At 35.4% G+C, this 14,282-nt stretch overlaps 1 protein-coding gene across 3 annotated transcripts in view; it reads left to right on the top strand.

Moving 5' to 3' along the window:
* The first annotated feature begins 2,172 nt into the window (after positions 1 to 2,172).
* The window catches only part of chchd3a (coiled-coil-helix-coiled-coil-helix domain containing 3a), a 72,160-nt gene continuing 60,050 nt past the window's right edge, over positions 2,173 to 14,282 (top strand). The window contains exons 1-3 of one of the 3 annotated variants that reach the window (XM_083528044.1): positions 2,173 to 2,409; positions 4,122 to 4,251; positions 4,507 to 4,620. In XM_083528044.1, coding sequence (XP_083384170.1) covers positions 2,329 to 2,409; positions 4,122 to 4,251; positions 4,507 to 4,620 — 325 coding nt within the window. In that variant the 5' untranslated portion in view covers positions 2,173 to 2,328. Of the gene's footprint in view, positions 2,410 to 4,121; positions 4,256 to 4,506; positions 4,621 to 14,282 lie in introns of all 3 variants that reach the window. The other 2 variants (XM_083528046.1, XM_083528045.1) reach the window with 2 other exon arrangements.

The following is a 14,282-nucleotide window of genomic DNA, read 5'->3' as shown; positions in this document are numbered from 1 at the left end:
TTTCTCCCATGACTCCTCTGGATCATCCAAATGGTCATTGGCAAACTTAAGACATGCCTGGACATGTGCTGGTTTAAGCAGGGGAACCTTCCGTGCCATGCATGATTTCAAACCATGACGTCTTAGTGTATCACCAACAGTAACCTCGGAAACGGTGGTCCCAGCTCTTTTCAGGTCATTGACCAGCTCCTCCCGTGTAGTTTTGGGCTGATTTCTCACCTTCCTTAGGATCATTAAAACCCCACGAGGTGAGATCTTGCATGGAGCCCCAGTCCGAGGGAGATTGACAGTCATGTTTAGCTTCTTCCATTTTCTAATGATTGCTCCAACAGTGGACCTTTTTTCACCAAGCTGCTTGGCAATTTCCCCGTAGCCCTTTCCAGCCTTGTGGAGGTGTACAATTTTGTCTTTAGTGTCTTTGGACAGCTCTTTGGTCTTGGCCATGTTAGTAGTTGGATTCTTACTGATTGTATGGGGTGGACAGGTGTCTTTATGCAGCTAACGACCTCAAACAGGTGCATCTAATTTAGGATAATAAATGTAGTGGAGGTGGAGATTTTAAAGGCAGACTAACAGGTCTTTGAGGGTCAGAATTCTAGCTGATAGACATGTGTTCAAATACTTATTTGCAGCTGTATCATACAAATAAATAGTTTAAAAACCATATATTGTGATTTCTGGATTTTTTTTTTTTTTAGATTATGTCTCTCACAGTGGACATGCACCTACGATGACAATTTCAGACCCCTCCATGATTTCTAAGTGGGAGAACTTGCAAAATAGCAGGGTGTTCAAATACTTATTTTCCTCACTGTATATATAAAAGTTAATGATGTGATGCATCGATTAGTTATGGAGATGCACATCCTTAAAATGGAAACTTATTTCTCTTTATTGTCTATTCCACAACAATAAAGCGATGTCTCTAAAACAATCCATTTTTTGACTTAAGGGTGTGCATAGAGCTACGTCACACTACATAGAGCTACATAACAGAAAACTAAGTTAAGGACTGAAGAATGATGGACCACAATATCAATTTCCCTTCCTCACAAAATCTTTCTGTGCTTCCCTCTGTTTCTCTCTCTGTGTCTCTCTTTGTTTCATCTGTCACCATGCCTGTTAAGCTCTCTCTCTCTCTCTCTCTCTCTCTCTCTCTCTCTCTCTCTCTCTCTCTCTCTCTCTCTCGTTGTCAAGATTTAAGATTCTAAGGTGGACATTCGTATTGCCAAAGCAACATACAGACGAATTACAACTGAAATAAAAAGTGATAGATGAAGTACATAAACAATTTAGTAGTTGAGTAAAATGCGACTCCAGTAAAAGTAAAAGTGTCCCTTTAAACTTTCACTTGAGTTAAAGTACAAATGTTTTTGCCTTCAAATGTACTTAAGTGTCCAAAGTACTATGATTTATTATAACTATAATGTTCCTATTATCATTTTTATCACAAGACTCAGTTTACGTGAAAAGACTCGAACGTTACACTGATCTATTAATAGAATGATATTAATGATCCAAACACTGATTGATTTCTATTCAAATGATCATGAACTCAAAACCTTCTTTTCAACTACTTCAAAGAAAATCACACTCGAAAGGTCACGTGTGTTGTGGCGAGTTCGAGTCTGGAGTTTCTTCATCATCAAATGTTCTGCTTGATGTTGAACTGATGCTGAACTGTATTTTGGTGATCAGTAGATACACAAGGCGCCGATCAAAACACGTTCTAAACGGAGCGAGCGCTCGATCCTGATTGGTGGATCGCTGCGTGTTTGAGCGGTTACGTTTTTATTCTAATAAAAAAAAAAAAAAAAAAAACGGAACGAGTGATTTTACAAAATGTAGTCGAGTGAAAAGTCAAAGATTTGACTTTGAAATGTAGTGAAGTTAAAATGAAAGTTTTATTTAATGGAAACACTTCAGTAAAGTACAGAAACGTGAAAAAAGCGTCTTAAGTACAGTTTATCTTTACTTCCTTAATGTCCATCACTGAATTAGTCAGTCAGAAATAAAAGAATAAAAACTGTGCAAAAAAGATTCGAGTAAATCAGTAGTTTTAATCAAACTACTTTGTGTGTGTGTGTGTGCTGCCATGCGTGCTGACTCCCTCTGTAGTCGTAGCGCGCGCGCGCGGCGCCGAGCGTCCTGATTGGCTGCTCAGGATGACGCTAAGGCGGAAGTAGGCGTGTGTGTGTGTCCCCGAGTGAAAAAGCGCGTGCGGCCCGGAAAAGTTCGGTGTGACTGAAGCTCGTAGTTCCGCCTGGTTTCCTCGACCTCCATGAATTGACACCTGTGTGCGTTTGTATGTGTGTTTAACGCTCGGATATGGGAGGCAGCAGCAGCACGCGCCGCGTCTCTTTCGAGACCGATGAGAACGACAATGTGACGGTGGTGAAGGGCGTCAGGGTGAGTGACTCCATACTGACCCAGGACACCTGTCTCTCAGTCTCCCTGTCACTCAGCCCTGCAGCGTTATAACGGCGACATGAACACTTTATTAACTGTTCAGTGGTACAAGAGTTGAAATTTGAGAGAGAAACGCTGGGCTTGGCAGTCACCCAGGCTAGGCTAGGCTAACTAACCAAATATTACAGGGCGCATGCGCACATGGCGGCGTCAGCAAGTTTGTGCATCAGCTGTCACAAGTCTGTATATCACCCTGTCTCACTTCTATCTCTCTCTGTCTCTCACAATGTCTCTCTGTCTCACCATCTGTCTCACTCTTCTATCTTTCTCACTCTAGCTCTCTCTGTCTCACTCTAGCTCTCTGACTTTCTGATGATCCACTATAGTGACCCCTAGCGGAAGCAGCCGAAATATGAAGATAAAAACGGGATAATAAATAATAGCAAGAAGATAGAAAACGATACCCCCCCCCTCACACACACACACACACACACACACACACACACACACACACTTTAACCCCACCCCACCCCCTATATCAGTCTGTCTATTCCTCTGTGGTGCCAAAAGTTTTGGCACCCCTGTTTAAATATACCTGTGAGCGAATGCGTAGACGTGACCTCTAAATCACACGAAAGCCAATATCAATCTTTCTTTACAACATACACATATAAATCAAGATTCGTGTATTGGTTTATTTCAGTTTTCTTATGGTTTAGAGAGAAAAAAAAAGCAGCATGCAAAAGTTTTGGCACCCCGAGAGGTTTGAGCTCTCCTATATCTTGGCCCGAGGTCTCAGACCTTAATTAGCTTGTTAGAGCCATGGCTTGTCAGCAGTCTTCATTAGAAAAGGCCAGGTGATGCAAATTACTGCAGGCATTAGCTCTTCTGAGAAGCCGACCAGCAATCTAAAAAAAAGAAATGGGAATAATTCTTGCTTACGAAGCAGGAGAAGAGTGTAAGCAGATAACAAAATATTTAAAGAAACAGAAGAAAGCCTGGAGCTGGTTCTTCATACGTGGATTATTCATTTAGCTGGATTTTACTGACCATTTAGCATGATCTTGGATTGATTGGTTCTTCAAAGCTCCTCATGGACAGTCAGCAAGTCTATAATCTTAGATTAGACGATGGTTGTTTGGGAACTGTCTGATTTTTACAAGAGCAATCTGTGGTGGAAGGAGTGTGGGGTGGACGTAATCCTACAGTGCAGCACTTTGGGTTATTTTTTGGAGAGATCTCATGTCCCTCACTGCTGTTGAGGATGTTCCACATGAACAGTCTAAAGATCCATGAAATATAATATATTTCTGTTAAGACGCTTCGGGACAATTTCCATTATTAGAAGCACAATGCAAATAAAACCAAAACTCTGTCTCACTTGTATCTCTAGATCTGTCTCTCATCCTGTCTCACTTCTATCTCTCTCTCACTTCTATATGCTTTAGATAAGTTGAATGTGAACGCTGACCTACATCACTACCTGACTCTAACACACCGATGTCTGAATGAGCTCAAAACTCCACAAAATCTGGTGGAACATCTTCCCAGACCTTTTCTGTTGTTTTTATTTATATATATAAATTTCTACAATTCAGAAAGCAGTAAACTTTAAGAGATCTCCAAAACCACATGTAATGCATCATGGTTCTTCATCGTATGATCATGTTTTAAATCATCTCTCTGCTTATATATATATATATTTTTTTTAGCTTTCCGAGAATGTCATCAATCGCATGCGAGAGTCATCCAAACCACCAGTCGGATCATCTCCGCCTTCTCCAGCTCCTTCTCAGGACAAAGCGTCTTCGCCTTGTCCACCTCCTGCCTCAGCACCTTTCGGTGAGTTAATCACCCCACCTGCTGCTCTATCTGAGTTTGTGTCTTCTGCTAAACCTGGTGCCTCCTCTCCATGATCCCTATTAGCTGTAGACCCTGTTTGTTTATCAGCTTCTCCTCTTCATGCTTTGCGGCTCCCTTCTCCTCCAGCAGATCTTGCAACTCCCCTTTCTGACCCTGTTCTCTCTGCTCCCCTTTTTCAACCACCTTCTCCTCTTTCTCCATGTGTGGAAATAACTGTCCCTTGTGCAACCCTAGCTGACCCTGCTACCTCTTGGTCTGAGCCTGCTGCCCACGCTGCTTCTTCTGCTCCTTTTCCTCCCATGCTGCCTTCCCCTGCTTTAGAGGAACATGTGACTCCACCTTTAAAAGGTGAGCTAAGACACACACATTTCTGCATTTATATCTCAACCATAAGAACAAGTATTGGGTGACTTTTCCAGCCATACGTGGTTCTTCCACAAACTTGGATGCAGATGTTGGTATAGGATGTTTTTCCACATCTGGTGTGGCTTAATGTGTGTTGAAAAAACAAACAAACGAAAAAAGACCTGCACTTCAACAAACGAGGCAAAATGAAGCGATTTCACAGCTTTCACACTCGAAGTCAACGCTGCATACATTAGCATTTTTATATTCAGATTTTTAAACCCGGCAGATCTGACACGCTCTGCTTCTCATCCTTCGCTGGCCCGGTAAATAAACACAACACGGAGAATATCTGTACCGACCCAATCAAGTCTAATAAACACGCTACGCATTTCCGCAGTTTCCCTTTTCACCGAGCTGACCTTCAGTTTAATATGACTTTCATAATCCTCATTATTTCTCTACATTACCGGACCGGAGGAGAGTTTAATCACCTTTACATGATGCCACATTAATGACCTTTAACCTTACACTTAACTCAATATACATATCTTAATTCTATTTCAGTTACAGTCTATACACTAAAATTTCATTGTTATAATCTGCGTTCCGTATTAACGTACTTCTCCATTAACTCATAGTTACAGTAAACACTTAATGACGTTACTGAGGTAAATGGAGTTTTTTGCTCGTCATTTGACTTGTACGGTAAATAAAGGCAGAGGTATGAGACGAATTTAATGAACGAAACGTTCAAACGGGAAACACGTAAAGAAACGGCAGCGGGGTTTAACGCCAACAGCTACAGTGTCTTGTGTACGATTTTTATTTTTATAATTATTTTTTTTTTCCTAAGCAGAATTTTTAGATCCAACAAACCTGTGTATATATCAAATAACCAACAAACACCCCAACACCCCCCCACACCACTCGACTAAATGGAAATTGGAATCGGTGAACATCTACAACATATTCTTATTAAGAGTATGTTTTAGATGTACTGCGACGATGCTCCACTAGATTTTGTGTAGATTTGTGTTCCTTGGAACACAAGGGTTTTCATAAAAGTCAAGTTCATGTTTGTATTTTTAGTCTGAAAAAATTAGGGACATAACACATTATAGGGCCATTACAAAAATATCACATACATATATACATATAGGTGTACATACATGCATATTAGTGTATATACACACATACATATAGCTATACATATATACATATTGGTGTATATACACACATACATATAGCTATACATACATACATATATAAATATAGGTGTATATACATGCATATTGGTGTATATACACACATACATATAGCTATACATATATACATATTGGTGTATATACACACATACATATAGCTATACATACATACATACATACATATATAAATATAGGTGTATATACATGCATATTGGTGTATATACATGCATATTGGTGTATATACACACATACATATAGGTATACATATATACATATTGGTGTATATACACACATACATATAGCTATACATACATACATATATAAATATAGGTGTATATGCATGCATATCGGTGTATATACACACATACATATAGGTATACATGTATACATATTGGTGTATATACACATACATATAGGTATACATATAGGTGTATATACATGCATATTGGTGTATATATACACATGCATATAGGTATACATACATATATACATTGGTGTATATACACACATAAATATAGGTATACATACATACATACATACATACATATATAAATATAGGTGTATATACATGCATATTGGTGTCTATACACACACATATAGGTATACATACATACATACATATATAAATATAGGTGTATATACATGCATATTGGTGTATATATACACATGCATATAGGTATACATACATACATATATACATATTGGTGTATATATATATATATATATATATACATATAGGTGTATATACATGCATATTGGTGTATATATATACACATGCATATAGGCATACATACATACATATATACATATATACACCAATGTATATATGTATGTATGTATGTATACATACATACATATATACATTGGTGTATATACACACATACATATAGGTATACATACATACATACATACATACATATATAAATATAGGTGTATATGCATGCATATTGGTGTATATACACACATACATATAGCTATACATACATATAAGTATCATATATACATATTGGTGTGTATATACACACATACATATAGGTATACATATATACATATAGGTGTATATACATGCATATTGGTGTATATATATACACATGCATATAGGTATACATACATACATATATACATATATACACCAATGTATATATGTATGTATGTATGTATACATACATACATATATACATTGGTGTATATACACACATACATATAGGTATACATACATACATACATACATACATACATATATAAATATAGGTGTATATGCATGCATATTGGTGTATATACACACATACATATAGCTATACATACATATAGGTATCATATATACATATTGGTGTGTATATACACACATACATATAGCTATACATACATATAGGTATCATATATACATATTGGTGTGTATATACACACATACATATAGCTATACATACATATAGGTATCATATATACATATTGGTGTGTATATACACACATACATATAGGTATACATATATACATATAGGTGTATATACATGCATATTGGTGTGTGTGTGATATATATATATATATATCACACACACACATGCATAGGTATACATACATACATATATACATTGGTGTATATACACACATACATATAGGTATACATATTGGTGTGTATATACACATACATATAGATATACATATATACATATTGGTGTATATACACACATACATACATATATACATGTTGGTGTATATACACACGCATGCATACATACATACATTATATATATATATATATATATATATATATATATATATATATATATATATATATATATATATATAGGTGTGTATATACACAGTATGTCTGCATAGAGATAGATATAGATATAAAAATAAACATATACATATAGGTATACATATATACATATTGGTGTGTATATACACACATACATATAGGTATGCATACATACATATATACATATAGGTGTATATACATTTATATTGGTGTATATACACACATACATATAGGTATACATACATACTAGGGCTGGGCGATATGGTCTAAAAAAAAAATCCCCGATTTTTTTCACAAAAAATCCAATTTGCGATTTAAATAGATTTTTTCCCCTCCTGCTTAAAATCAATCTGCATATGACAAAAATGTAAAAAAAAAAAAAAAAAAGTTTTAACTTTATTAAATAAAGTTTATTTACCCTTCTGGGATTATAACCCACTTTGGGTTAAAGTGCAATCAGAAACAAGCCAAAAATACAAGATGCAGGCCCTGCCTTTGTAAATTGTGAAAATAGAAGGTAACATAACATAAAATGAGCAAACCTACAAAGAAAAATGTTTTATGAGTGTTTAAATGTGGAACATGATTAAAAATGCACCTGAGGTTTTAAGTGATTTTGCCTTTACTTTTCTCCAAAACTCCACAGTAAAATGAGAAAATTTAAGAGAGTAATAGACAGGGACACTGTAAATAAAAATAATTTGAAAGATTGAGCAAACCTATAAAGAAAAATGTTTTATGAGTGTTTGAATGTGGAACATGGTTAAAAATGCAGTGATGCTTGGAGTGATTTTGCCTTTACTTTTCTCCAAAACTCCACAGTAAAATTACTGTTTGAATATGGTGATTCAAATGCTCTGATTTTTCTGTTTCTTAATGGAAACGCTGTTCTGAAGCGTCTTTACATGTATTTTGGTCGCTTCCACCACCCGTACCGTAAGTGTACGATTGGACGCGCAACACTAAACAAAGTGCGGCTGCTTTACTTTTCTTGGGAACGAGTTCTTCTCTGCTCGCTGCCATGTTGTTTGTGTATCTCTGTGGCAAACGCGGGGGGGAGGGGGGCGGGGGCTGAGTTCGTTCGAAACTATGGGAGCCCAGAGGGGAGCGTCGGCGGACATTAAAGAGAAAACCGATTTTTATTAAAACAGACCGATGTAAACTACACATTCGAGTTAATCGATAAAATCGATTTATCGCCGAGCCCTAATAAATACATATATACATATTGGTGTATATACATACATGCATACATGCATACATATGTGTATATACATGCATATTGGTGTATATACACACATACATATAGGTATACAGGTATACATATTGGTGTATATACACACATGCATATAGGCATACATACATACATACATACATACATACATATAGGTGTATATACATGCATATTGGTGTATATACACACATGCATATAGGCATACATACATACATACATATAGGTGTATATACATGCATATTGGTGTATATACACACATGCATATAGGTATACATATATACATACATACATACACATATTGGTGTATATACACATACATATAGGTATACATACATACATACATACATACACATATTGGTGTATATACACACATGCATATAGGTATACATACATACATACATACATACATACATACACATATTGGTGTATATACATGCATATTGGTGTATATACACACATACATATAGGTATACAGGTATACATATTGGTGTATATACACACATGCATATAGGCATACATACATACATACATACATACATACATATAGGTGTATATACATGCATATTGGTGTATATACACACATGCATATAGGTATACATATATACATACATACATACACATATTGGTGTATATACACACATACATATAGGTATACATACATACATACATACATACATACACATATTGGTGTATATACACACATGCATATAGGTATACATACATGCATACATACACATATTGGTGTATATACACACATGCATATAGGTATACATACATACATACATACATACATACACATATTGGTGTATATACACACATGCATATAGGTATACATACATACATACATACATACATACATACACATATTGGTGTATATACACACATGCATATAGGTATACATACATACATACATACATACATACATACACATATTGGTGTATATACACACATGCATATAGGTATACATACATACATACATACATACACATATTGGTGTATATACACACGCATATAGGTATACATACATACACATATTGGAGTATATACACACATGCATATAGGTATACATACATACATACATACATACATACATACACATATTGGTGTATATACACACATACATATAGGTATACATACATACATATAGGTGTATATACACACATACATATAGGTATACATACATACATACATATAGGTGTATATACACACATACATATATACATACATACATATAGGTGTATATACACACATATATACATATAGGTATACATATATACATACATACATACATATAGGTGTATATACACATACATATAGGTATACATACATACATACATATACATATAGGTATACATATATACATATTGGTGTATATACACACACATATATACATATTGGTGTATATACACACATACATATATACATACATACATATAGGTGTATATACACATATATACATATAGGTATACATATATACATACATACATACATACATATAGGTGTATATACACATACATATAGGTATACATACATACATATACATATAGGTATACATATATACATACATACATACATACATATAGGTGTATATACAGATACATATAGGTATACATACATACATATACATATATACATACATACATACATACATATAGGTGTATATACAGATACATATAGGTATACATACATACATATACATATAGGTATACATATATACATATTGGTGTATATACGCACATACATATATACATATTGGTGTATATACACACATACATATATACATATTGGTGTATATACACACATACATATATACATATTGGTGTATATACACACATACATATATACATATTGGTGTATATACACACACATGCATGCATGCATATAGGTGTATATACACAGTATGTCTGCATAGAGATAGATGTGTGATACAGAATGTTATTGTAGATTTACACTGGTTCACCCTGGAGATTAAATAATTGATTCATATTTACTGTTGAAGAATCTGAAGTATAAAAATACAAGGTTGTATCGTTCTCTTATTCTAAAAAAGATGAGGGGGGAAAAATCTCTATAGACTAGAGCACTGGCTTCAGGGTTAGCCATGGTTCCTAAAATGCAACAGACAAACTCGAGACCATTTACGTTATGGATTTCCAAAGATTAGATTACCGTATGAACTAATGGGTTTTTTTTTCTCGTTCTAAAGTTCAGCTTCTCTTTGGGAAATTGAGCACAGGCTCCGGTTCCTCATATTATGATTTATAGCCATCACTAGAGCACTAATGAAACTATTCGTTCTTACTTGTGTTAATGAATTGATGGTGGAGGTAATTAGGACCTCCATTTAAACTTGTTCTCCTACAAGGGGTTGTAATTGTTTATATTTATTTGTTTTTATTTTTAAAGTTTTTTTTTTTTTACTTCTACGATGTTTTTAAAAGTGTGCTTTCCTGGTCATAAATTTTTATATATATATATAATATTACACTAGCGAATGATGATCTATACGTTGCGAAATAGTTCATATTGGAGATATTATTGCAGATGGGTGTTATGTTTCAATAAAACGATGTCGCTTCGGTTGGGGAAAAAAAAGACAATTTCTCAGTTTAATAGGAAATTGCTGGTTTTAACGTGATTTAAGGCTCCATTTGCAGCGTGAGCTGGATTCTCTCGTATTACGATTTAAGCTTGAACAATATTGATTTTTTTTTTTCCCGTCCTCCCACTGCTTGCGATTTAGCATCAAAAGAATCTTCATTAGCGATTTAATCATCTAGAACTGATTAAAAACAAATAAAACCTGATTTCATGGAGTTGAGTTTCAGCAGTAACGTAGGTTTACGAGTGTACCGCTCCGAACATCACGGCGGCTGAAGGATTCTGTACCGTGACCAACAGTATCGCAGACGCTGAATGATTCCGCTTTGCTTCATTTATTGGTGTTCTTGGTCGCTGTTAGACCATTGAGAACGTTGTTGTAGATCGTCACAGCTACATTTTAAATATCCTCGATTTGAGCTAGCAGGTGAACAATGAACCAAATGCTCTCCAGTATATGATTTATAAAATATAAGCGTCTGGATATATAGATAGTGCTGTCATTTACATGTGATTCGAATTCTTTATTGGTCATCATAACTAAAAAGAACACAAACATATGAAAGAATAGAAATTAAGTAGCAATCAATAATAATAAGAATACAAATGTAAAAAATTGTGAACGATTTTTTTAATTGAGTCTTTAACATGACTCAGAAGAACGAGTCGTCTCAAAGAGCGATTCCTTCGTTTTCTACTGAACGAAAACAAAATTGTAGATGAAACAGAATTGAGGAGTTTACCGCTCTATTCATGTAGTCCGAGTCGTTCGTTCTTTAACACGTGACTCTCGTAGATGCTATGCAGCGCGTTACGCAGGATTAAGTAATTCATCTAATAAATCCTCGTCATTTTTCTTATTTTTTTTTTTGGTCAGGTGACTCCTATAGATGCTACACATGCATTAGATCAGTCTTTTTTTTTTTTTTTTTTTTTTTTTTTTTTTTGGTAACAATACGGTCAAGATTTAGACCAAAAAACCTGCTCTATTGCATTGTGTAGCGTATATGAGTCACGTGGCAAAAGAAAGAATGACTCATACCAGAGGATCAGACGATATGAGCTGTGAGCTACTCATTCTGTTTATCATATTGTCATATTTTTATTACTGGAACTGTAGTCAGAGTTGGTGTAGGTAGACCTGTTGGTTATCTGCATATTGTATACGAGTTCAGATCAAAAGAACGGAGTGAGCTAAATGACATAAAAGGATTCGCTCATTATGATAAACGAGATTCAAAGAACCAAGTCGCAAATCTTCCCATCGCTATTCTCCTGATTTCATTAAAATAGCTATAGTGCCTCCGGAGATTCATGGTATGTTGGAGTCCAATACTTTCCTCTCTTTCTTTTGAAAGCGTGTTCTGAAGCCTCCTCTGGAAAATGGACTGACCCTATGCTTTCAGGTTTACAAAGCAACATCTTACGTTTTCAGTCCAGCTCAGCACCCGTCTGTTTTAAATGAACTGACAGGTTTTTTTTGTCGCTTCTAATTAGCTTATTAAACAATTAAAGGCTTTTCTGTTTAAACACCTGTTTAAATAAAGTGCGTCCTGCCCCTATTTATAAGCAGCTGCGCTCAGAAAACACGTCTTCTATTCAGTTACTCTGCGTGACGTCGGTTCTCGGGTGTTCACGCTGAGGCCCTGGTACGCGATCTAACGAACGATGGAGGTATTTTAACGCTCTGAGGGGAAAAAAGGAGGGAACAAACTATGAATGTAGGCTTTTGTATTTATCAATGTTTAAAGAGGGTTGTCACAATGCATCAGAACCCAGTAAACCAAATTAGCATGGTTATTTTTGGTTAAAAAAAAAAAAGTTTGTGATTCCTAAAAAGCTTCTCATTTTGTATTTGTTTATGCAATCCACATAGATTTGAAGCTCTATTTAAGAAACTTCTGAACAACCTTTTAGAGAACCATCTGGAACGAAGTTCTGAAATTTGGCATGCTGATTGTGGAAAATCTAAGGAAGATTATCACCAAATTTTGGCCAAGTATTCCACCAAAATAGCGCCACCATCAGTTCAATTTCAGAAGCTGGATTGGAGTTTCACATTTATTCCAAATTTCAGAATTTTGTCAAAGTTTTCTCTTTTCCCAATACAAATTTCATTCAATTATCATCAAATTTAGTGTATATTACTAATAGTAACTCTCACAAAAGTTAAACGTGAGGTCATTGAACAGGAAGTGAGGCTGCATCTTAGCAACTGTTGGTCACTTACCTTTCTCTGAAACTGAGAGAATTCCACTACTGTAAGTGGTCCAACCATCTATATCATCAATGCAACTACAAATCACTCTGTAAACCTAGTATAGTTTTATCTCATGTTTATATGGAAGCTGACTTCAGAGAAGTCTAATTTGCTACCTTGAACAACACGATTCAGGTAGTCCCTGAATTACTATGGAGATGCTACAATGATCCCATCGTAACTTATAAATATGGTAAGTCGAGATATAGCCTTGTCTACCCATGAGTCTTAAAGAATGATCAGCATGGGATGGTAGTATACCGTTATTTGTTAATGATTTACAGTACATAGTTTAACAAAACGGAGCAATTTTCAGTAGCGTAATGTGTAAAGAGGACGGGCAAACGCTGCTACGTTCGTCTGCCGCCACAAACGTAAAATTGTATTTATTTTCGTTACAATTTTGCCGTATCGCTGTCATCGCAACATCGAAAAACGGAATCGTCGTAAATCTGGGATCATCTGTACTACAAAGCTTGTCTTTTATTTGCACGTTCTATAATTTCGCATTTTTTGCGATTTTGTCTTATTTCTTATCTGGGGGGAAAAAACATCCACTTAAAGCCATGTAGGACGTCTAGGAGCTCTTTGAGGGCGCTTTAC

The sequence above is a fragment of the Silurus aristotelis genome (genome assembly GCF_946808225.1).
Source record: "Silurus aristotelis genome assembly, chromosome: 24".
Taxonomy (NCBI): domain Eukaryota; kingdom Metazoa; phylum Chordata; class Actinopteri; order Siluriformes; family Siluridae; genus Silurus; species Silurus aristotelis.
Note: the sequence above shows the minus strand (reverse complement) of the source record. Positions and strands in the feature narration are given on the sequence as shown.